Source organism: Manihot esculenta, chromosome 1 (assembly GCF_001659605.2).
Source record: "Manihot esculenta cultivar AM560-2 chromosome 1, M.esculenta_v8, whole genome shotgun sequence".
Classification (NCBI taxonomy): Eukaryota; Viridiplantae; Streptophyta; class Magnoliopsida; order Malpighiales; family Euphorbiaceae; genus Manihot; species Manihot esculenta.
Window position 1 is genome coordinate 38830116 of NC_035161.2, and position 24099 is coordinate 38854214.

A 24099-nucleotide genomic window follows, 5' to 3' on the forward strand; every position below is an offset into this window, starting at 1 on the left:
ATTATTTGGGAGTGCTAGCAAAGAAATCTGTGATGGGAATATATTTTTTACCACTGGAATTAAATTTCAAATTTTTAATTAGATATATACTTAGTAAAGAAAACACTCCATCAACTGCTTGAGGGAATGTCCAGAAACAAGGGAGCAGTGAGACCTGTGATGGGAAACGAAACTAGTTAATTACCTTCAACAACACGATGCGCCACTGCAGTTGAAAGAGAAAAGGGTGAGGAGACCATGTTGGAGAAGGGGAGCACGTGCAAAAGAGATGAATGGCATTTGAGAAGCCATGGAGTTTGCACGTGCCCTGCTTCTCCAGCAGGAGCTTCCCACCCACTAAAACCCAATGCATGCACTTGCTCAAAATGATGTGTGGATGAGGGTGGAGCGGAGAAGCTCATATATTTATAGAGGAAAGAAAGGAGTACGTAAGTTATTTAAGCCAAGAGTAAAAATTTCTTCCAAGTGTAGGCGTAGAAGAAAAGCCAAAGCAATTCCACTCCATGCAATTATAGCATGGGTTGAGAAGAAATTCAAAGTAGAGATATCTAAGGAAGACCACGCAGCGTCATGTCTGCCTTAAATTCACAAAACCCACTACCCCTTGTTTTGTTCTCTGCAGGATATCTAATCACAGTGAGACAAAAACCTCAACCCCCTCTGCCACCATTTGCAGCAAGATAACCTTTTGCCCTGCAAATTTTGGCCATTGGATCTCTTAATTTCTGGGTCCCACTTACGCCCTACTGGGTGGGGTAAGATATTGTTTCCCATTTCTTCTGGGGAGAACTTTGTTGGAAAAACCAGAACAAGTGAAGAATAATTTAAGAGTGCACGTAGGCTTTGCGTGTTGGCCCAAAGGTCTTTGAGTACATATATGGAGGAGTGTCTCTGTGACTGTGTGTGAGTAAGTGAGAGAGAGAGAGTTTTTTTGAGAGAGCTGGGAGCCTCCCTAGGTAGATATGATTCCCTATATAGAGTAGGCCAGAATTTATGGTGGGTTTCACAGAAGCAGACTTCAAGAATTACTACAACTTGGTTAGCTTCTCTAATTAGCATTGAGCTCATGACACATATTATTAGCATCTAGATCTAGGCACTATCTCACTGATGATCAGATAGAATTATATTTGCTTTTATCAACTTTACACGGGTTTGGGCATAGACAATTAGACACCATAGTTTCAGGAAAGGAGATTGGCGCTGGTCCATCGAGTTATAACAGGGGTGATTACATTATAGGTGATTATAACCAAATACTCTTCTAAGAAAAAAAAACAAATGGGTGGTGACCAAAACGAAGAAAAGACTAATTATGACTGGGGAAGGAGTGGGTAATGTCATTTAAGTATAGAAGTGAGTTTTAAAATGGATGGAGTTGGTGTCACCCTTAAATCACCATTTTTGTCTTGTGAAGGAAGAACATAGATTCTGGCATGAGGTCATCATCAAATCTAAAAGATACAAATGCTAGCGTGTGCACCCTGCTCTTGTAGTGTAAGTGTTGCAGCCAGTAAATGCTTTATTTGGTCACACACTCATATCTATTCAAACGCTTTTGAAATTCACTCACGCACCCAAGAAGCTAAATTCTACCGCACTCGATGTATTTTTTACTCTTCCCCTGGAAAAAATGAGCAACAACGCGAAAGCTGGTGACGTCCAATAGGAATGGGTTCACTTCGATTTTAAAGCTGGCAATTCAATAGTGAACAAAATTATTAATTTCATATCTTCTGATGCATTTACCAGTAAATAGAAAATCCCATATGACGGAGATCCGATCCTTTACAATCCAACCATTCCTTGGGAAGGTCAGCAATCACAAGAGAGTTCTCAGAACATGATATTGCCGAGTAAGAGTCATCATATTTAATATTTATTGCTAATGGCTCATGAAAAATAAGAGAAGAAGTAGCTAACTTTGTAAAATTTGAGTTTGTAACAAAAAAAAAAAAGAAAAAATTTTGGTAATTTCTATATTCTTTTTCTATTAAAGTAGGTGTATTTATATACAAATTATAAGATTTGTTAAAATACCTTCTAAAATTTTTTTATTAATTTATTAATATCAATTAGTTTATAATTATATAATTTTTTTTATTTCTTTAATTATGTAAAGATTATATTCATATTCTAGCACTCCTATCGAGTTGGAGTATAGATATTTAAACTTGCCATCAGTTATCTTCTCCTCTTTCATGATTTCGCCACCACTGGCTTAACTCTCTGCCATCATTCCCCAGTAGAAATCTTTTCCCAAACATGTGCAATTTCAACTCATTATCATACAATCTCCATATTTACTTTGTTCTCCAGTTATATCGATCTCTTGCACTAATTTATAAATCTATGATTGCAATGGGAAATCTGAATTCAGTAAGTAAGATAGTAGCTTTGAGGCTGAGTGAAACATGCACTATGTTTCTTACCTTTTTGTCTAACTTCTCTGAGATAATAACGTGTTTAAGGTGTGCATCCTTTCTTTTCTTAAGAGCCTCCTCTCTTTTTCTCTTGGCAATTTCATGCTCTTCCACCATCCAAGAAGGCAATCCTTTCTTCTTCTGTAACGAAGAGAAAAAACCTGGTTATAACTTATACTAGATCTAAAAAATCCTATTTACCTAAATTTCTGAATAAAAACTAAATTTAACAAAATTATTACAACTTGCGAAGACTGCTAAAATTTCCTAGTCCAAATCTTTGGCCAATTCGCTATATAATGTCAATGTATTTTAAAAAGACTATCTATGTGACAACCATCTCAGCCACTCCACAAAACTGAGCACTAGCATTCACCTGTATATGAATTGTGCAATATGAAAAGAAGAAAAAAAAATTATGGTAATTCAATGTTTTGCTTTATGGCACATTATACTTCAAATAAAACAAGCCAGGCAGTGCAAGAGTGTAAGTGTTAGTTGGCTAGAGAACCCAACTTGTAAATATATTCTGGGAATGACCAAATAAAGAATCAGAAAGAGAGCGAGAGAACAAAACAAAACAAAGAAACAAGTTAGCCGCAGATGTCTTTAAGGCCACCAACAAACCATGAGGACAAACTGTAAAAACCAAGATGCACTAAACTAAGGAGGCATGTAGTTAAATCATTGACCAACTGTCAGAGTTTTCTTTTTTTCTTTTTTTTAAAAAAAAAAAAAAAAGAAATAGACTAGTTATGCTGCTGTAATACCATTTACCACATATATATGAAAGATTAATACTACAACTGAAATTGGAGAGCAGAGATGGAAGGGTCACATCGCTGCTAGTCATTACTTGAATTTGAAATTCACTTGAACCACATAACGCATCCTAATCTGATCTACGTTGTAGACGTACTCATTGTACAGTAAAGTTTCAGCAGATTTTTTTTTAGCATGTGGAGGCAAAAAGCTAGAAGAATTTTTGACAGATTAGCTATGAAAATTTTTTCTGAGAAACTTATTTTCGCCGCAATCCACCAGAAACTTGTCAGTAACTATGATGACATTGAGTTTTTTTTTGCCAATCTATCACTAACCCCATCGGTAATTAATTTTATCACTAACCCCATCGGTAATTAATTTTATTTCCCACTGAAACAAATTCCATTGCTAAAAGTCCATTTTTGTTTTTTTTTGCAGTGAACCATTCCTTGGGAAGGTCAGCAATCACAAGAGAGTTTTAAGAACATGATATTGCCAAGTAGAGTCATCATATTTAATATTTATTAATGGCTCATGAAAAATAAGAGATGAAATTGCTAACTTTGTGAAATTTGAGTTCGACAAGGATAATCTGTTGGTGAAACTGGCAGTGAATGCTTGTTTTCAAATTTCTACACTTACAACCACCATACAGGTTAAGTGTTATATTAAGTTACTAAACTCATTCCACCAAAAAGGAAGAAAAAAAAAAAAAACCAAACTAAACTCAATTTCCCATAACATTATAGTCACAATATACATATGTATCCCTTTCCGTCCCTCCCCAAGGACCCAACTGTCAGAATTTTCTTTCTTTCTTTTTACTCTACTGATGCTGCAGTAATACCATTTACCACATATATATGAAAGATTAATTCTGCAACTGAAATTCGAGAGCAGATATGGAAGGGTCACATCGATGCTAGTCATTTCTTGAATTTGAAATTCACTTGAACCACATAACGCATCCTAATCTGATCCACATTGTAGACGATGTACTCATTGTACAGTAAAGTTCCCTGCAAGGAGTGTGCAAACAAAGTTTTAACACATACAACTTGTGTAACTCATGCATCACTTCAAATAAAAGGATAAATTGTCTCATTGTTAGTATTATTGAAGAGAATTCACTTATAAACGAGCAAATAATCAAAGTTCTGTACCTTAGGGCCTTCTTGCTCTTCCGGTTTCCCTAGGGGAACAATGACACCATCATCCAGTATCTTAGCACCTGAGAGATCTGGAGCTGTTGCGCCAACTCCTTTTGTGCTGCAGAAATTAGGCGCTCAAAATTCACTTTGCATCAATTTTTTTAAAAAAAGCCTTTCCACAATATATATTATAATTTAAGGGAAAATGACTTCTTATAAAGAGGAAGAGAATGCAACTAATTATAAAAGGTGTATGTTTCTCCCAGATGGCACCATACAAATAGCAACATCATATTGTAGTTTACACCCAACAAAGCAAAAGCAGCATGCTGTATGTGAGAATTGAGATAGAGTATGCATACATTAAGTTTAGTCATTTTAGTGCTTTCACAGTTCCATTAAGCAAGATTGCTTCCCTATGGCAACCATATAAACATGAAGCAAAATTTCAACCAAGATAAATAATATCGAAACACACCTTAGCTTCCCATGGGGCAACTTATCAGCATCATAGTTTGCATTTAAAAGCTCAGCCATGTCACCAAGTGCAACCTAGAAAGCAGAGTTCAGTAATTCTCTGAGAAACACGTGACTGTTAAGCAAGAAAATGCACAATGCACCAGTAGAGTTTGAAGAAGTAAGTTACAAACTATATCCACCCTTAATCAACAGTGCAAATGCTAATTGATCTACAACAATACAAGTCTTTCAATTAGAAAGAAAATTCCAAAATTGTTCTCAAATTTACAATTTGGATAATTAAGCAAAAATATATGATGATAGAGAAAGTCAACTCCAGCAAGAACTGTCAGTTGACCATCACTGTGAACATGAAAAAAAGTGATATTCTTTTGCTTCAAAGATCAGATGGTCTGGACATACTTTGAAGGCAGATGTTTAGCACAACTCTACCTCACATAAAAGCAGCACACCAGCTGCAGCAGCACTTGTGGCATAGCAATAATTTGCACTTTTGGAAAACATATCAGCAAAGTAAACCCCCTTTCCAAACATGTAGCCTGTTGAAGGTGCTTCTGGGGGAGCAATGCGCAAGCCTAGTGGTTTGTCAATAAAGAAGTTTCACTTTACAGTTACTGATGGTGAGTTCATTTACACTTCACAGTACATGCTCAGTTACTGCATAATAAGTTGAGAAAAATAAGAGCCCAAAATGACAACCTTGGGATAGAATGCCAGTCCAGTTTGTGAGACGAGAACCATGCCATAAAAGCATTCTGTTTTTCACAGTGGAGAACTGTTCACAAGGTTTAGAGTAAATTAAATTAGGCCATGTGGTAGATGCTTAGACAAGTGAAATGTGAATTTAACTGAACACTTTTCTTCTAATTGATAACAGTATCCACACTGACACTTAATTCAACATAATAGCAACTTATGTCAATAGAAACTGCACAGTCACCTTCCTGTAGTGTTGAGCGTCACTTTCTTTTGAGACCTTGAATATCTGAACAATGTCGACAGAATATTGGGTATGCGTCTTTGCATGCGTGTTCTGCATGTATTTCGCAATCTTGCCATAGACAGAATTAGTTAATAAATCAAAATAAGATGTCAATTAATAAATCAAAGGGCACAGTTTTCTTTTTTCTTGAAATTTAGAATGCCTTCAATTCTCCAATGGCTCCTTTCCCAAAACCCCAAAAGTGTAGATGCAAAGAGATCATACCAAAAAATAAGGGAGGAAGGGGAGGGGAGAAATATAAAAGTTTTGAATTTTTTTTTTTTTTTGGTTCTTCAAAGTACCATAGAGAATTCCTCAGAATTGACTTCAAGTGGTGTCAGTTCACAGTGAAGGTGATTATAACGATAATACAATGGATCCTCCTATAACAAAAGCAGAAACTCAATTAAAAAAATTAAGAACAATGTAAAATTCAGAAAATTTTTATATAACAGACATGATTTGCAATAACCTAGCTTGTAACAAACTAGTCAAAGAAAGAATACCTGCATCCCAGGTTCATCCTCCAACAACTTTATTGCAACCTCAATCTCACCTAGAGCTTCAACCTTCAATGAGACACAGCTCATTAATACCTCATAAAAATTAAATCAACCAAAATAATTTCCATGTAAATCTTGCTGATTGACTTTTTAACCAAATGGAATACTTGCAAGGTTGACATCAACAAAATCCTCAAAGATCAGTTCACCTAAGGCTGACAATCGATTAACTTATGCCCACAGTAGGCATACAAACATATCCTACTAACCTGATATATTAAAAGCAACAAAAGGATCTATTCCCAGAAGCTTCAAAAGAGGATAATAAATTAAAGGAAAAGTGAATTACCATCTCTAGTTTACATTTTAACTTTTGGGGAGTGTCAATGACAAATTCACCTGCCACAACACATCTTTACATTAATAAGACATCTTAGAGACTCGGTGAGAGCAAACAAAAACAGTGACAAAGGTGAGAGAGATACAGAAAGGAAGATGACTTACGCATTTTTTTAAACCCAAAGTCATGGGGAATAACGGTGTAGAATTCCCTGCAATGAAAACTAATATTAAAAATGAAAGTTCTGTCTACTCCTTCATTAAGGTCACAGTCCAGATTCCAATGTCTCAAACCAAAAGCATAAGTGAAAAATAATACTTAGTCTACATTGTCAAATCTCATGCTTATTCCTACCCACTCAATTGCTCAAGTTGTAGCTTATTTGCTGTGCCAATTATGTCTGCAATGCTCTTCAAGACATCATAGCCCTACACAAATTCAGAGAAAATTGATATTTCAGGTGTTCCACTTCCATGAACACTGACAAAAGAAGAAATGGTTATCATGTAGAATGAAATTGCACACAAATAAAGTAGCTAAAATTGGATTCTGTGTATCCACTATTAATCAAAATTGTGATGTCAGACTGGGGAAGTTTGGATTACCATAACTGTTTTTCTACAATGCTATATAAAACAGAGAAGTAAATCCTAGCAGAGGTGTATAGTGGAACCAATAGACTGCCAAAACTAATAACCACAACAAAGCAGTTCTTCTCATACCCATGTGCATGCAGCTGAAAATAACAGATAAGGTACCAACAACAGCATTTGACTCCTCTAAGGAAAATGTCAGAAAATTCTAAAAGAATCTCAACTGCCGTGCAACATCAAAATAACAAAACAAGTACTATAGCCTATTAATCATACAATCTAATACACATCCAGCACCCTAACATCCGTCAAGACTCAAGAAAGGTTACATCTATAAAGTATTTTTATCGGTAAACAATTGTAGAAAGAATCTATCTGAAAATGTAGCTGAAAAGGACTGGAAAAAAGCAAAATCTACATCCCAAACTACTCTAACAAGCAACTGGACCCCATAAAGTCCCAAAGTTTTGAATATGTCAGTAGCACAGAAATTCCTTGGTTTTAAAGCATGTCACAGAAATTCCCTGATGTCATTTTCTGTAAAAGCAACTTAAAACATGTCATGTATATATTAAGATGTTGATCCATTTTTCTTTTCTCTGGTATCTCCTCTCAGTGAAATTTGACTAAGATTGACATTGTAGCTATACGTTATAGTATTAAATTAGATTCTGTCAAACTTTATCCTCAAATCAAACATACCTTCAATATTGTTGACCTGCTTAGCTTTCCAAGGGGTAATTTATTAGCATTGTATCCTAAAAGACAATACACGAGATTTACATGAATGAACTCCTGAAACCAATGTCTAGAAGTAAAGAAACAAAAATCATGTATAGTTAGATGATAAACTACAAATTAGAATATCCAAAAATAAAGTATTAAGGTTTAAAACAAGCCAATTGAACATCAGCCGTGATTTCAAAACAATTTTTAATGATTAGACAACTAACCTATTTCCATCATTTGCTGCCTCATCATGCTCATATTGCATATTAGAGAGATAAATTTTGCAACACGTGGCTCAAGTTTTGTTTCACGAGGTTGAATTGCTAAAGCAGAGTCAGACGTTACTTTGACCTGAAAACAACAATTGTATCTCAGAAGCAGTGAGTGTAGATTCAATTATTGCATGGCATCCCCACAACCCATCCTCCCAACAAATTCATAGATCCCTCCCTCTGCATCAATGCACTCTGAAAACAACAAAAATGATTCCAGGAACGCAGAATTTTGTTTTGTACTGATAAAAATTGAAAAGTTTTTCTAGTTTCACTAACTTTCAAATCAAAAATCAAATTCATGAAAAGAAATATCACAAGCACTTGCAAGAGATGAACAGTAAGAAGACCCACAACTGGTTCTTTTTCCATTTCACTATAGTCCATTTCCAACCAGGTATAGCAGTTGGGGTAACATTTGAACTCCTTTCTGTTGGACCAGTAGTTCTTTGTCTTCGCGTAGAACTTCTGTTCAAACTCGTATATTGCAGTATCTTGACAAGTGTAGGGGCCAAATAGTTTATCTTGACCCCTTACCCCAACCCTTCCCCATCTATTGTAGACAATGAATCTACCCCCATCATCAGATTCTGCAGACATATTTTAGTTTCAAAGAAGTTATAATGTGAATATACGATTAGTTTATTCAACACATAAAATTAATTGATTGTGAACAATTTAAAAGGAAAACCTAACATGAGAGAAACTTAATCTTCAATAGCATATCTAACTTTCTCAGAAAATTAAGGGGTTGGAATGTAATAACTGAACTTACGTAGAAGTTGAATGACAAAGAACTTGTTATTGTTATTGCCGACATTAGTTTGATTCAGCATGGCATCGTACACATCATCTCCCTGAATCATCATTAAAAATATATTTGGACAAAAACGGGTGGAGAAAGATCAATACAGAGCTAACATATAAGAAACTAATTTAAACTAAATCTGTTACTGTTTATCACTTTATCTTCCAAAAAGCGCAACTAGTTTATTACAAGCAGATATGAAAAGTACAAGACTTGCCAGTTGCAGAACATGATACTCTAACTTGATCTGCTCCGGAATACAATGATCCAGTACAGCTACACCCTTCTTGGTTGCAGTTATAATTTTCTCCTTATTTTCACCCTCCTCTTCTTTAGCTGCCACCAGAGTAACAATCAAAACAAGAAAAATACCCATTTCAATCAAATAAGATGGACAAGCAGAAAAATAAAAGGAAAGAAAATAAACAACACAAACGGTTAACTCATAAAGATTGTCTACTATAAATTAGGGGGGAAATATGAATTGTAGAGAGTGAATCTTCACTCTCTACAGGAATCATACAAAAATAAGAGAACGAGAATATCACTATAAAGCAGGAGAAATTTGGATAGTACCTTGAAGAGTATTCGAATAACCGTCACTGTCTGATAAACCATCGCAAAGCCTCTCCAGTATTTCCTTCTTGGTTCCGTTGGTCGAAACCCCACGAAGCTTCGCTTGTTCGCGTAACTGCTTAATATTCATTTCTCGAAAATTCTCAATGGCCTTGATTTTCCCTGCTCCATTAGAAACCCCGTCTTGGGTGTCCCTTTCTCTTTTCCGGCTACCACGAGCATCGATTGTGTCCGTAGTTTGCTTGTTTTCTTGCTCAAGGGCTGATTCTAGTCTCAGCACCTGCGAGCGACAAAAAAAAACAACTGAACAAACAAGAACTACCAGAATCTACAAATTTGAAAAGAAAAGCGGTAATGAGGCATACCAGGAAAGGTTTGGTTCCGGTGGTGTCAAGTCCACGTTTAGCAAGTTCGGCTCTAAGTTCGTCTACTTTGAGCTTGTTTGCCATTTTTACTGAATCAAAAGCAGTTAATACTTCAGAGAAAGCGAACGAGCGAGCGGTATAGGAGAGAAGCAGAATGTGAGGGAATTCAGATTTTCATTCCCGCGCCGATAAGAGGAGCAGAAAGGAGTCATCGTACTTATGAAGCACATATCTTTTATATATATATATTTTTTTTTAATTTTTAAAATTTTATTTATTATTTCCGGCATATTTAATTTTATAATAAATATATTCAAATAAATATGAAAATTTTTAATTTTATTTTTTAATTTTTAATTTTTATTTTTAAAAAAATATTTTATTTATTAGCTCGTTTAAAAAAAAATTATAGGTGATAAAAATTATCAATTTTAAATAAAATTGATGTTTATATATAATCAATTTAAATAAAAATTATCAATTGCTATAAAAAAATATTTATTTAGATTGAATTTATAAATCTATAAAATAAATAAATGAAATTTTATATAAATTTCTATAAATATAATTTAAATAAAAAATATTTATTATTAAAAAATAAAATAAAATAATAAAAACTTGAATCATGTCGTACATGATTTTTTCACAATTGCACGTATGACTTGGACCAAGCTTACAACTCTTGTAGAGGAATTCTTCTGCACATGTTTTGTTGATCTTGCATGAAATGACGGGAGCTTCATAGAGAAGCTATTGACGGGAGCTTCTTAGAGAAGCTATTGACGAGATCAAAAAAATTTAAAATTAAAACAGTGCTCATAATTTTAATCTATTTAAGTCAGAGCTTTTATTCAATTTATGTATAATAAAAAAAATATTTATTAAATCAAGTAGAATTTAAAAATATTTTTAAATTCTGCGTATTAAAAGACATGTTCGGCACTGAACATGATCTTTACTGCTCAATATTTTTATATAAAAATAATATTTTATTAATTTTTTATTTTTTTTAAATTTAAAAATTAATTAATAAATTTTTTAAAATTATAAAAATTAAATTAAAAAAAATTAAAAATATTTTTTAATCTGAAATGCTTTTTATTTTTATTTATTAAAATTTAGCCTTTAAACAATTAAATTTATTTAAAATTATAAAAATTAAATTAAAAATATTTTTAATTTAATGCAAAAATATTTTAAAAATATTTTTATAATTTTAAAATATTTTTAATTTAATTTATGCATGTTGTTCGACACTCGAACATTATGATTTTTTTAGCGAATAAGTGTGTTCGGCGGTAATGACTGTCGAACACGGTTTTTGATAAGCAGAATTGGAAAATATTTGTGGATTCTACATTATTTAATAAATATTGTTATACATGAATTGAAATAAAGCTCTTTTAAGTCATGCCCTCCAAATCAGTTCTACCACGCACCAGACCGAATTCCACACTCAAGAATGGTAAACAAGTTCAAAGCAGACGAGCTTGGGACAGAGCTTTCCAGGCGCGGTCCAAGCGCCGCTGGAACCAACCCCAAAAAGGTAACTTGGAATCTTGAATAATGTCTCTCTTTAGTCTCACAGACGCCAGTTTTTTTTCCTGTTGTCTATATTTTGATTTGTTGTTATATTCTTCTTGCAGGAAAGGTTGGATTCAGCCCATGGAAAGGAAAAACATTCTGGTGTTTCTGCCGGCAAAAAGCGCCAAAGAAAATTGAGAGTCGATGATTTGGATGGAATCAAGAAAATCAAGGCCATTGAGGATCTTCATGAACAAGAAATCCTTAGAAGCATTTCGTCAAGCGGGTCAAAGTCAGAACTAATGGCCAGTCCCTGTGCTGTGGAGTCAAACGACCTTGCAGATGCACATGACGGTTTGTCCGGTCAGTTCAATTCATAACTTTTTAGTCATGGTGAGTTACATATAAGATAACAGAGATTTAATTGCAGTTAGAGAACAAAATGAAGCAAAAGAAACAAGCAAAGAAGAAAAGCAACTTACCAATAAGAAGAAGGGCAGTGCAGTGCTGGACCAGCATCTGCCAGATCATATAAAGACACAGTACCATGTTTTGGAACAAGTACAGAATTCAACTATCTGAAATTAATTAGATGTCTACCTTACCGTTGCCAATTTTAAAATCTTTAGCTTTGTTTTGATTCTTCATCTAACTTCATTCTTTCTTCATGCAGGGGGATAATATCTACGATGCCACATTGAACCAAACAAACGTTGGAGATAATAACAACAAGTTCTACGTGATTCAAGCTCTTGGTTAGCTTTTTTCCTCCTCAATAAAACTTGTTTTTTTTTAATGTTTGTTTATCTTGTTACTATTATTATTGTTATTATTTTACTTAGTTTGGTTTATTGTGCCTGGCTTGAGAGATTGTGATGTGGTATGATGTTTGTTTTAAACTTTATGTATTTTATGAGAGTAAAGATAGGCTGAGATACAAGCAATAAGATAGTGTTTTGTTTTGCCAACTGCTCACTGGTTTGCCTTGGGAAGTAACTGCAGAATCCAATGATGGAGGTAAATTCATGGTATACACTAGATGGGGCAGGGTAGGAATAAAAGGTCAAGACAAGTTGCAAGGCCCTTATGCATCAAGGGAAGGTGCAGTTCAGGATTTTGAAGCAAAGTTCTTTTCAAAGACTAAGAATCATTGGTCCAACAGGAAAGAATTCATTTGCCATTCGAAGTGCTACGTTTTACTGGAAATGGACTGCGAGGCAGACCAAAAGTCAGATGTGAGTCTCTTGAGAAATTTGGACTTCTGTATTAATCTAACCCATAGCCTATGATTAAAATATTGATATAATCTTACAATTATTCTGTTTTCCGATTCTTCTGTATGCAACGAGTCAACAACTCCATTAACTAGCAGGTCTATTTTCCTCCTAATAAATGCACAATTGCTGTAGGTACAGGAAAAGCCTGCTATTGGAAGTCATCTCCAGGCATCAAAGCTTGATCCTCAAATTGCAAATTTCATCTCTCTTATTTGCAACCCTGACATGATGAAGCAGCGAATGCAACAATTAGGTAAGTGGCTTTTTAACTAGAAGTCTTAAGGGAGATCGTCGAAGGAGCAAACATCAATTAAATACTTTGAACCACATAGAAGTTGCGTGTTCATTTCAATTTAGCAATTGAAAATTAGAACGAGAAAGAAACAGGATTAAGATTATTTCAATTTTGGTCCAGAAGTTCTGAAATAGCTTAATCAGCCTAGGCTTGTCATCGTAGCCAATGAAATGAAGCTGCCTTTGTCTATTATCTCTATAGATGAATTGATAACAGATTGGAATTTCAGATAGCCAATAAGATGAAGATGAAGTAGCTAAAGAAGGTGAATGTCTTGTGGAATCTTTTAGTAATCAAGGAAGTGAACGGGTTTATGATTTAACCATTATAATGCTAATTTAGTTTTAGCCTGAGTACTTGTGTCATGTTGTGTATTTTCTTACTACTAGGGTACAATCCTGAAAGGTTGCCACTTGGTAAGCTGAGCAGATCAACAATCTTAAAGGTAAATTATGTGATTCTTATGCCTTATTATGTGAGGGAAAAATAATTATAAATGTACTTACTGCTTGATAATAAGAGCATTCCTTTTGTTTCTCTATGGTGCTGAAGATTATAAATTCAATGTGTACAGGGCTATGATGTCCTGAGGAGGATATCCGACACTATTGACAAATCGGATAGAGAAAAGCTTGAGGAATTAAGTGGGTAAGATTTGTGTTTTATGATCCAGATAAATTTTCATGATTATTGGAAATAGTTTAATTTTCAGAGTTCTTTTTATATCATATGAATCTGAAAATATTATTTGTTAGATAAGGCATATACATAGACATTGATATTTTTTTATTTAGCTTTTTCCGAATTATGATGCTCCTTGCAGGGAATTTTATACGATAATACCCCATGATTTTGGTTTTAGAAAAATGCGTAAGTTTCCTATCATAAAACTCGAGAACATTGCTATTTAAAAACCCAGGAAACAGCACAGTTTCATTGATGTGGAGTTATTGAAATTTGCAGGCGACTTTATTATTGACACCCATTATAAATTGAAATGCAAGCTGGAAATGGTAATTATTTTAACTTCTTATTTGCCCTATTTGATATCTCCATCCCTATGAAACTCAAAAATATTTTGCTCCTGTTTTTCACACTTCTTATCATTTTATTTGTCTCTTTGTTAATCTCTAAGAAATTTTATTGATTCATGTACTCAATATGAATTTTCCCATTCTAACAACTGTGGCAATATCTAGGAGAACCACAGCGAGCATATTTTTACAAACGAAATCACAAGGATCAGTTTTATAGAAAATAAGATAGTAAAATACATTAGTAAACAAATAATCTTTACTAAGTGAATATTTTAAACAGTAATGTCTCCCACATGTGACTTTTCTGTGTGTTGAACTTGTAACTTCAGTTGCATTCAAATAAATTTACTGACTAATGGACAAAGTAATTTCTCCTTGACAGGTTGAAGCTCTGGGTGAAATTGAAATAGCTGCTTCATTATTCAAGGATGACATCTATTCACAGGTACTGGATCCAAATTACTACTATATACTATTATGTCTTGATTTTTGCAGTCTCATTACATTGCTTTCTCCTATTGTTTAACAATCCTATGATATTTTATTACGTCTTGATTTCAGGCAGACCCACTTTATTCCCATTATCAGTGCCTCCGTTGTGAATTAGTACCGCTTAAAGTTGGTTCTGCAGAATTCTCAATGGTATCATCATCTTCATGAAGATAAAGCCAGTTTGTACAAATATTTAGCAATTGACCTAAAAATATTATTTAAAATAACCGTACAGCCCTGAAAATGCATTTGAAATATTTTTCCCAATCTGCAGATTGACAAGTATATACATAATACTGGTGATGAAACTCATTATAGAATCGATATTGTTCACTTGTTTAAGGCTTCCAGGGAAGGTGAGGATGAACGGTTCAAGAAGGTGAGAAGCCACACCCTTGCTTGTCAATCTCTGAGAAGGATCTGATATTCCAACACTGCTTATTTGATGTAGTTTTGAGGGAATCTCATTGATTCATTTCTAGCTTTGAAAATTTGATGCAGTTTTCTAATGCCAAAAATAGAATGCTCTTATGGCATGGGTCTCAGCTGACAAACTGGACTGGCATTTTATCACAAGGTTATCCCAACCACATCTCGAGCTCATTTCTCTGGCAAGCTTAAGTTTTAAGAAGGTTTCCATGATCTCAAAATGTTATTAGTCTAACTGACAGGGTAACCGTGTTTAGGAAATGGTTTATCATAATTGGATTGGCACTTCCTTGATTCAACATGCATTCAGAAGTTAATCCTCTGACATGTTGATACTTTTTTCCCCGTTTCCCCTACTTCCTTCAGGGTATCACAGAAAATAACCTGGCAGTTACTTTATCTAATATATACTATCCTTATATTTCAACCTTTTAGCCTGCTAACTACACAACATTTCGTTAATAACTCTAGAAACCCCAAGCATTAACATGTATCTTTTCCATGTTTTATATATTCTATGTGAAAAAGGTCCTTGAAAAGTTCAAAATAGTATTAGCAAAATTTTTCTGATTGCTTTTTGATGAATCTGACCCCCCCAGGTTTACGCATTGCTCCTCCTGAAGCACCTTCAAGAGGTTACTCTTTTGGGAAGGGGATATATTTTGCTGATATGTTTGCCAAAAGTGTTCGTTATTGTGGTGCGGACTGGGTAAATTCTGATGCTGTGCTGATTTTATGTGAGGTTTGTTCTCAATCCTGAAGAGGATTTTTTTTTTTTAATAATAAAATACTCTTTTTCTTCTCTGTATACTGTTTATTGTGCTGCCTGTTGCTGCATTTCATAAATAGCTGTTAAAAATTTAAAAGGGTCTGAAGCAGCTTTCTCCTTGTTTTACTTTCCAGGTTGCGTTGGGTGACATAAACGAGATTCAAACTTTTGATCACAGTCCTCACCAGTTGCCAAAGGGAAATCTAAGGTTCTATACTTCTATTTTTGTATTTTGTTCTTCAATACTTGTGCACTATTACTGATGTCTCATTCTGCTAATGAACCTATACTGTCGAAGCTGACAACAGGGCTAGATAACCCACAGCTTACAGTAATGCTTTTCTATATTTGGCATAAAATCCGTCAGGGAAATTTTTATATGTGCTGTGCAAAGCCTCTGGTGGTTCTACTTCAAACTCTCTCCATCTTCCCTGCACAAAAGTAGAAATGCAAGAACAACCTTCTGAATATTATACTAATGAGATGCTCTATTTTCCTTGTAGTAATTAAAAAAGATATCCCAAGATGGGGATTTTTAAATAAAACCTCTTTACTAGAGCTCCTTTCATCTCCTAATCGTTGTGTTGTAAAAACTGATTTCAAAGGGAAGCGTGAGAATATCAGAAGTAACAATATTTGTTCTTTACTTCTTCCTTTAAGCATTAACGTAAACGAAGTCTACATTTCATTTTACAGTGCAAAAGCAATTGGCAGAACGGAACCAGACCCCTCAAAAGTCGAGATTCTTGAAGACGGTATAATTGTTCCACAAGGGAAACCCATAGACCAAACAAAGCCCAAGGTAAAGTGCATGTATATTGAACTGTAAAGAAAAGTAAAGAGCTTCCTGCGTAAACACTTGAAACAGTGCTAATTTGCACTTTACTTTTCTTGCAGGCAGTATGGGGTATGAACGAGTATATAATATTCAACGTAGATCAGATTCGAATACGTTATGTCGTTCATGTGAAGCTCTGCTACAATGGGGTCAACTGAAATAATGAATCCCTCAAGATATTATCCTTGGCTGTTGGGACCATTTTATCCTCTATACTCAAAATAATTATGGAGAAATATATAGAAAAGAAAAAGTTGCAAATCGTTATTGTATACTATATAGTTTTTCTTAGATCCTGCCAATCGTTATTGTAGAATATGGTTACTCACCATATTCAAGATTCTTACATGAGATTTAAAATGGAAAGAAATAATTTAGTTTCTCGTTAGTCTGTCGTTACATCTCTAGGGAAAGCACGGTTAGCCCATCACTCAGCATAATAGCCTCGCAATATCCTCGCTAAAGTTTCGTGCCTATGTATTGTGATTTGGAAACTACTTTGAAGATAGGTCAGGAATTTCTGCCTATGTATTGAATAGTACAATTTTCTTAACATAGTTATTCTAATTTTTTATGATTAAAGTTTTCTCTTCAAAATTTCCCATCATTTCATTTATTTACTTAAAATATAATTTTTATCCAATAAAAAATCTCAAACATGTTGGTTTAAGCTGGACATGAGCACGGTCCAGTTTCAGGTTGATTTACAATTTCTGATTAATAGGTTCAGTTTGATTTTGAATTGATCAAAATTTGATAGTCTATATATGTACAATTGAACCGATCAAAATGAAGTGCGATTTAATTTATCCGATTTGAAGTGATTATAGATACGTATCATAAATATATGATTGGAGTTATTCCGTGTATGTTGAGAAAAGCTTGCTTCCTGCTTGGTCCTTGAAATTTATAGATATCTTTTTACGTGGCCGTTTCTTGGTCTTCTCCTCCTTATGTTAATAAAGTTGGTTAGTATTGGTTGGTGCTTCAACACATTACATGCCCATGATAAAGGTAACGTGCTCTCAGAGAAAAGATGTCCAATGGCTATTCTGTCTTCCATCCCAACTCAAAGGGGAAAATGCGCTTATTATTCTAGAATCTTCACTGAGCTTTACTTCCTTTCAATTCTTGTGCTTTTCTTTAAAAAAAGTAATGGTGGAAACAGCTGAAAAAGAAATAGCAGGGAGCAGATATTTCAACTGAAAACTCCTTTGTGATGCATATTCTGATACTGCCACCTGCCACCTGTACTAAGATTTCGAGTGAAAAGAGATTTTTTTCTTCATCCTTGGTATCGGGCAATTGCCCATGTGTTGATGATACATACTGGAAAAGAGTCTTTACTTTTGTGATTCTTTTTTCAGTTGATATTGAGAGGCATGCCGGAGTTTTCATGGAGGTTGCCGAGAAACTTCAACTCTGTCTTATTGGTTCCAACGTGAAGATCAACCAACCGTGGCTTAAACTCTGATAAAGGTAAATTATCTCACTAGCAAATTTCAACGGGTACCATCTGTTGTTCTTTGACATCTATACAGCTTGCACCTTGGCAAAGTAAAGTGATGCTGTAGGTGGTGCATCTGTTGCAAAATTTACAGGAGATTGATGTGATGGAAGAAGAGGTGCAGATAAAGGATGGGATTATTAAGAAGCAAGAGACATGGATCCAGGGATGGAGGAAAGAGTTGAAAGACCAACTGGATAAACACAAAACTGAACTGGAGAGGTTGTAATGAGATTGAGAGAGCAACAAGCCTATAATCTAACAAGTACGTTGACAGACGTGGGCCAACAGCATTTATTTGGAATATTGTTGTTTGCCCGTGGCATCTTTTTGCTCGCCGCATGTATACTTGAATCTAGAATGTGAAATTGATGTGAAACAGGCATTTGCATGTATCCATCTTCAGCAATCGGAGCATGATTTTAACGATAGCATCGAGGATTGCAGCCAAATAACAAAACAGACAAACAAATGTTATCTTTTGGTTCATTGTAGAATTTAGGGAGGATGATAAAAGTTTGGATCCCCCAGGAGGAGTATCTATCAGATGTGCGGAGCACATTTCCATTGCTCCACAGAGGTGGAGGTTCTAGAGAATTAGCCAAAAATTGATGAGACTGGAACAACTTTATCTAGCGGAACTGACTGTTTCATAAATTTCAGGTAAATACACATTAATTACGCAATTTACTACGCTAATCAATTTTCAAAGGTCAAATATGGTGCAGAAGCAAGTCACTCTTTAACTATGATGATACACCAAAACTCCTAAGCCTCCTGTCAACCCAAAAACAATAGATTCACCGATTAACCAGTCACAACTCACAATTCAAAACATTCTAATTGAAAGTTCCTAATTTGCAGTCCACCCTATAGATAGCAAAAGACAGAAGCATCCTTCACTATTTCTTGGCATAAGTAATTAACATTGTATTTTGCTGTATCTTGAAACCCTGAAGTCCATGCATTGCGACTGTTGACTGCATCTCATCTCCATACTCTACAAAGGCAATCCCTGGCTTTGTTTCCACCATCCTAACCTCCTTAAAACCAGGGTACTGCTGGAATAACATTTGCAGCATCATTGGAGTTGTCTCATTGGGGAGATTTTGAATGAAGAGTATATTATTTGGTGGAGCTGGAGCCTCAGGAACCATAGATTTTGCACCACCTGGATAGGGTATTTGTGATAACTGTAACAAATTGAAGAGAGAGGTAAGAACCATCATACTAAGAAATTCAAACTCAGGACAAAAGAAATCACACCAAAACTCTTTATGTATCAAAAAATAATTCTATGCTATTTTTTATTTTTTGAAACTCAGAAATGAAACATAATTCTAAATAATTATATATGAAAATACCAAGCGAATCTTTCATCAGCAAACCTAAACAATCCCCTTTTGCCTACTTACAGTTCAGGTTATGTACGTATAATTGGTTTCATGTACATAATTATTTAATAGATATATCAATTATTCAACTCAATACTGAAACCAGATTGGTTCAGATGAAAAGGACACAGAACAACTAATTCATGTGAAAGTATATAGAACCAGGAAAAATTACATGTAATGAAAAAAATATTCTAATGAATCTGAAAGCAAATAATCCATGGAAAGCAGGGAACATGCTTACCGGAGGAGTTGCACCATAGGCACCAGCATAAGCAGGAGCCAGACCAATCCCAGCTTGATTTGCATCATGATGCTCTTTCTTCTTTTTTCCTGCCACATTGGTGAAAAAGTAATACCTTCAGAAGAAATTTTGACACAAGGAAACCTCTAATATATCATATTTAAATGAAAAAAAAAATTCTAAAAAATGTTGCATAGTATGACTAATTTCTAGTATATGATCACAAGTTCTCTCCCATATTTTAAACAAGCAATTGCTACATGGATGCTTTACAATAGAACTTGGAGTTTACAAATTGTACGCTCTGTACAGAAAGGTCATTAACTTACCTTTCTCTTCATGCCTCTTTCTTTTTTCCCTTGGAACAAAAGTGCCATCAGCTTTTGCAATGATATCCGATTTAGTTTTTGCAAATTGTATTCTCTGTGTTAAATACATGATGAGCATGAATATTAATCTGAACCAAAATAGAGGATATAATGAATTCATTATTTTCATTAACATGAAAGGAAAGACCAGCCATAGTCTAATACATGGTTTGATCACTCATCAATCTTACAGACTAGGTAGGTATGATAAAGCCTCAACAGTGAGAGGTCAGGATAAAGACCTTAACCGGCCCCTTATAGTAATTGTCTGTCAATTGTCATCCACAAACAATTTATCCTTAGAATTTTACTTTGTTGCAATATTTGTGCCTAGGTGTATGAATATATCAAAATGCCCTTAACATCCAAGAGTTATTCCATGACTGAAAAAGTCATATGCTGGCGCTTCTTCACTACAATATATATACCATTGTCCATATGGTTATCTCAGGAGAGAGTAGCAAAGTTTATATAGTGACACAATAATGATGACAAAGAAATGGAGAATGTACAAACTTTACTTGTTAATAACATTGAAAATGCTACACTTCACAATAAGGGGGATTGGGGAAAAAGAAGAAGACGAAGAAGAAGGTTCTGGATTCTGGTAGTCTTTTGACTTGCCATACAAACAGAACCTAATCAAAGGGCATTAACAAGAACATTGCCTTCCTTGAAATTTTAGGAAGAAATACAGTCATCTCTAATCAGACCAAGCTACATATACGAACAATTCAACACCTCTTTACAAAGGTGCCAAAGAGTTTAAGCAATACTTGAGTGCAGACTGAAGGAAAATATGCCTAAACAGTTGGGTTTAGCTGAATGGTTTCGTGGTTTGAACTTTGATCAAGTAAAATTAAAACCACAAAGAAAAACACAGCAAACTATATAGTATATATCATACCATTGGCTTGTCATAGAAAGGGAAAGACTGCATTTGCCTCATAGCATTAGTAGCTGATTGAACATCCTCGAAAACAACCCAAGCTTGCCCTTTGTGTTTCAGCGTCTTGAATGCCAAAATCTCCAAAATCTTCCCGAATTGGGAGAAGACGGCGTGGAGGGATTTCTTCAACTCTAGATCAGTAATTTTAAATCAGACATTAGTTTACAAGTCCAATGATAATCGACAGAAAGACGGAACTAAGAGTAGGAGTGATGATTACCATCGATTTTGATTTTCTCGTTGAGATTGTTAATGTAAATAGTGACGTTGGGAGGGACTTCAGTGCCTGTACTCACATTATTCACATCCGCTACGTTCTTTTGCTCTAGCAACGCCATGATTGTAGACTCAGACTCAAGCTCAAGCAATGCGGAGATAGAGTGAAAGGTGGGTTTTTGGTAGAAAATGGGGTTTTGGGTGCAAGAGCGAGAAGAGCCCTAATTGCGCTTACAGGGGACAGACAGAGACAGGTAAGGGACGATAGTTGATGGATTGTGCTGGGTTAAATTGGGCCGATCCCACCTTTTGTTGGGCCTCAACTGACATGCTAAGATTAGAAATTCATTTGAAATTATGTTTTATGCTAACATTTTTTTGTCTTCAACAAATTGTCCTGATTCATTTTGATTAAAAATTTACAAAAACACTCAAATATTAGTGAATAACAACAAATGGTTAAAAAAATAATTTTTTTTATTTTAAATTTAGTTGGGAATAAAAATAGAAAATACTAAGTTTTGTTTAAGCGCTTCGCATTGGTAAATTCCAAATTTCAGTATATTGGATCTGAGAAAAGTAAAAGCCTATAGAGGTAGAGCGTAGCTTCTCACTTATTCAAACCGAGCTTGGTCTGGATTTTACTGTTTCTAGATGCGGTGTGAACCTTTTTTGGCAACTGTTAAAGCTAGAAAAGGAAATTAATAGCGTTAATTTTAGGCCAACGTAGGATGTCGCCAGCCCATTGCAACGAATCTCTTTTAAATAATTGGACCAACCGCATAAGAGATGCCGCCACACTAAAATTTCTCTTTTTCTTAAAAAAAAAAAAATACTATATTACATGGTTCTATTGTATAAATTATATGGTTGATATTTTCAAATATATATATATAATTAATAAAGAATATATATTTTATTTAATATTATATAATCTTTATTATTCAAACTTCAATGATGAGGGCTCAATTTCATTTGACTCTTGACTTCGTTGGAACTCTCTCTCTCTTGTGCTTTCCACGAGGCTAACGCTTGCAAGTTGAAACTGAAACTCCTGCCTTCCACTTTCACTAAAAAACTTCATGCCACGTGGATGGCTGATGTCACGTTATTGTGCTCATCACCGGCTCTCATGCACTCACTTTTTAAGATGCTGCAGTCGCACTCCGCCGACCTTTCTTTTGTTCAACGAACCTCCCTCCTAATCACATGCTTTGATTTTTATTGAGGTGGATGTCCGAATTCTAGCTCTTACCTCAACCGTTTGATCAAAACTCATTCTCTATTACTCACCCTTGATTAACCACAATAACTAATTTTATTTTTGGTAAACAAGTATATGACCTAGCAAGGGCGCCCACGTGGCAACGAAAGCAAGAATCTATACGTATATCCACAGCCGAATTTGACGGGGTCAAACTCCATGAATAGGTAGTATTCTTCACGCGTCTCTTTTCGGGCTTCCCTCGAATCCCACCCTCTATATATTGAGTGCTCCGCTTCCCAAACAATCATAAGAAGAGAGAGAGAGAGGAGCCTTTGTGAGGTTTCTTCAGCTTCGGTGGTAAAGTTTTCTTTGAAGAGAAACAGTTTCTTTAGCAGCTTTCTAGCTACCTTCCTTCTTTCAAAGTCTCTTTATTTGAATCGCAATGGCTCGCTCTTTTTCAAATGCAAAGGTTCTTTCTGCTTTGATCACCAAGGCAATCAACATGCGAGGGTTTTCAGCGGCAGCCGCTGCACCACAAGGAGTTGTGTCCAGCGTGCCAAGAGGAGGAGCTTCCATGGTCAAGAAAACAGCGGAGGAGAATATTGGTTCCGCCGAGAAGGTCTCGTGGGTTCCAGACCCTCGTACCGGATTCTATAAACCAGAAAATATAGCTGAGGAGATTGATGCGGTGGAACTAAGAGCTTTGTTGTTGAAGAAGCATTGAACATATAAATAAATGAAGTCTTATTCTTGATTATAGATATTGAATTGAGATTCAAGAAACAAGAAAGGATGGATATGTCAAGAATCTGCTAGAGTTTTACTTTAAATCTTTGTTGTGGCTCCTCTGTCCTCTCTGTTTAGGACAAGAAGAATTTTTACCTTATTATTCTTCTTTAATGTAGGAATTAAGATGATTTAATTCAATTTAGTGCACTTTTCTTTGGATTTCTTTTTGTTTTCATCTTTTCAAATTGATATCAAAAAGAGTTTAACAATCATTAAATTAGATATTTTCATCTTAATCTATGATTTATTATCATTTCAATTAATTATACAGAAATCTCAATACTTAATTTAATTGTTATTAAATTAATTTATGGTTAGACGTCAAGTTTATATTAGAAGAAGGCATAGTGATTGGAGTTGGAGACGATGAGTGATTTGCCGAAGAAAAGTTGGAAACAATATTATTATTATTATTATTGTAATTTATATATTTTATGTGTAAAAGAGAATCTTTTGTTATTATAACGTCGTAATTGACGTAGAATAAAAATAAGCATCGAACAAGGCAAGCCTTAGGCAATTGCCTGCTCTTTCTCGCAACCCTTTTGTTTTGTGATGAGGATGGTGCATAATCTGTGATGGAAGATGTTTTGTTGGAGGTGGAGTCCCGTGAAACAAGCCAGAGCAAGTTGTGTGGCTGGAAATTGACGTGATGGTGTGGCCAAGTTAAGTGGGCAAAATTCAAGAATCAAAACTCAATTTCGATTAGTATTGAAAGTCACTCCTTTGGAATATAATGAGTAATTCATCCTTTTAGGATATTTGTTTCAGATTCAT

General features: G+C 34.9%; 4 protein-coding genes across 8 annotated transcripts; 2 read left to right on the forward strand and 2 right to left on the reverse strand.

Moving 5' to 3' along the window:
* Nucleotides 1-3718: 3718 nt before the first annotated feature.
* On the reverse strand, nt 3719-10217 carry LOC110612715 (poly [ADP-ribose] polymerase 2-A). Its single transcript, XM_021753487.2, has 18 exons — nt 9988-10217; nt 9623-9902; nt 9264-9382; nt 9014-9095; nt 8593-8828; nt 8191-8317; nt 7940-7995; nt 6999-7072; nt 6809-6855; nt 6654-6703; nt 6308-6370; nt 6104-6184; nt 5760-5870; nt 5519-5594; nt 5252-5394; nt 4818-4891; nt 4352-4457; nt 3719-4207 (listed from the first exon to the last, which is right to left on the reverse strand). Exons 1-18 carry the CDS (start codon nt 10069-10071, stop codon nt 4115-4117), a joined length of 1902 nt encoding a protein of 633 aa, XP_021609179.1. The 5' UTR covers nt 10072-10217; the 3' UTR covers nt 3719-4114.
* Nucleotides 10218-11370: 1153 nt separating this feature from the next.
* Nucleotides 11371-17036, forward strand: LOC110619941 (poly [ADP-ribose] polymerase 2-A). Of its 5 annotated transcripts, none has more exons than XM_043961778.1 (18): nt 11371-11533; nt 11634-11874; nt 11942-12072; nt 12185-12266; nt 12505-12746; nt 12921-13041; nt 13473-13528; nt 13658-13731; nt 13907-13953; nt 14047-14096; nt 14503-14565; nt 14682-14762; nt 14887-14991; nt 15114-15189; nt 15641-15783; nt 15945-16018; nt 16507-16612; nt 16708-17036. In XM_043961778.1, the coding sequence occupies exons 1-18, from the start codon at nt 11450-11452 to the stop codon at nt 16804-16806; spliced, it is 1875 nt and encodes a 624-aa protein (XP_043817713.1). In that variant the 5' UTR covers nt 11371-11449; the 3' UTR covers nt 16807-17036. The 5 variants fall into 5 exon arrangements, with proteins under 5 accessions (XP_043817713.1, XP_043817719.1, XP_043817727.1 ...); XM_043961784.1 differs by having other exon boundaries at nt 12927-13041; XM_043961792.1 differs by having other exon boundaries at nt 11960-12072.
* Nucleotides 17037-18788: 1752 nt separating this feature from the next.
* LOC110617091 (U1 small nuclear ribonucleoprotein A) lies at nt 18789-21582 on the reverse strand. Its single transcript, XM_021759701.2, has 5 exons — nt 21331-21582; nt 21069-21241; nt 20123-20216; nt 19794-19882; nt 18789-19348 (listed from the first exon to the last, which is right to left on the reverse strand). The coding sequence occupies exons 1-5, from the start codon at nt 21446-21448 to the stop codon at nt 19058-19060; spliced, it is 765 nt and encodes a 254-aa protein (XP_021615393.1). The 5' UTR covers nt 21449-21582; the 3' UTR covers nt 18789-19057.
* A 1245-nt stretch (nt 21583-22827) lies between these two features.
* LOC110619391 (indole-3-acetic acid-induced protein ARG2) lies at nt 22828-23481 on the forward strand. The gene has a single exon (XM_021762813.2). The coding sequence runs from the start codon at nt 22976-22978 to the stop codon at nt 23255-23257; it is 282 nt and encodes a 93-aa protein (XP_021618505.1). The 5' UTR covers nt 22828-22975; the 3' UTR covers nt 23258-23481.
* The last annotated feature ends 618 nt before the right edge of the window (nt 23482-24099 follow it).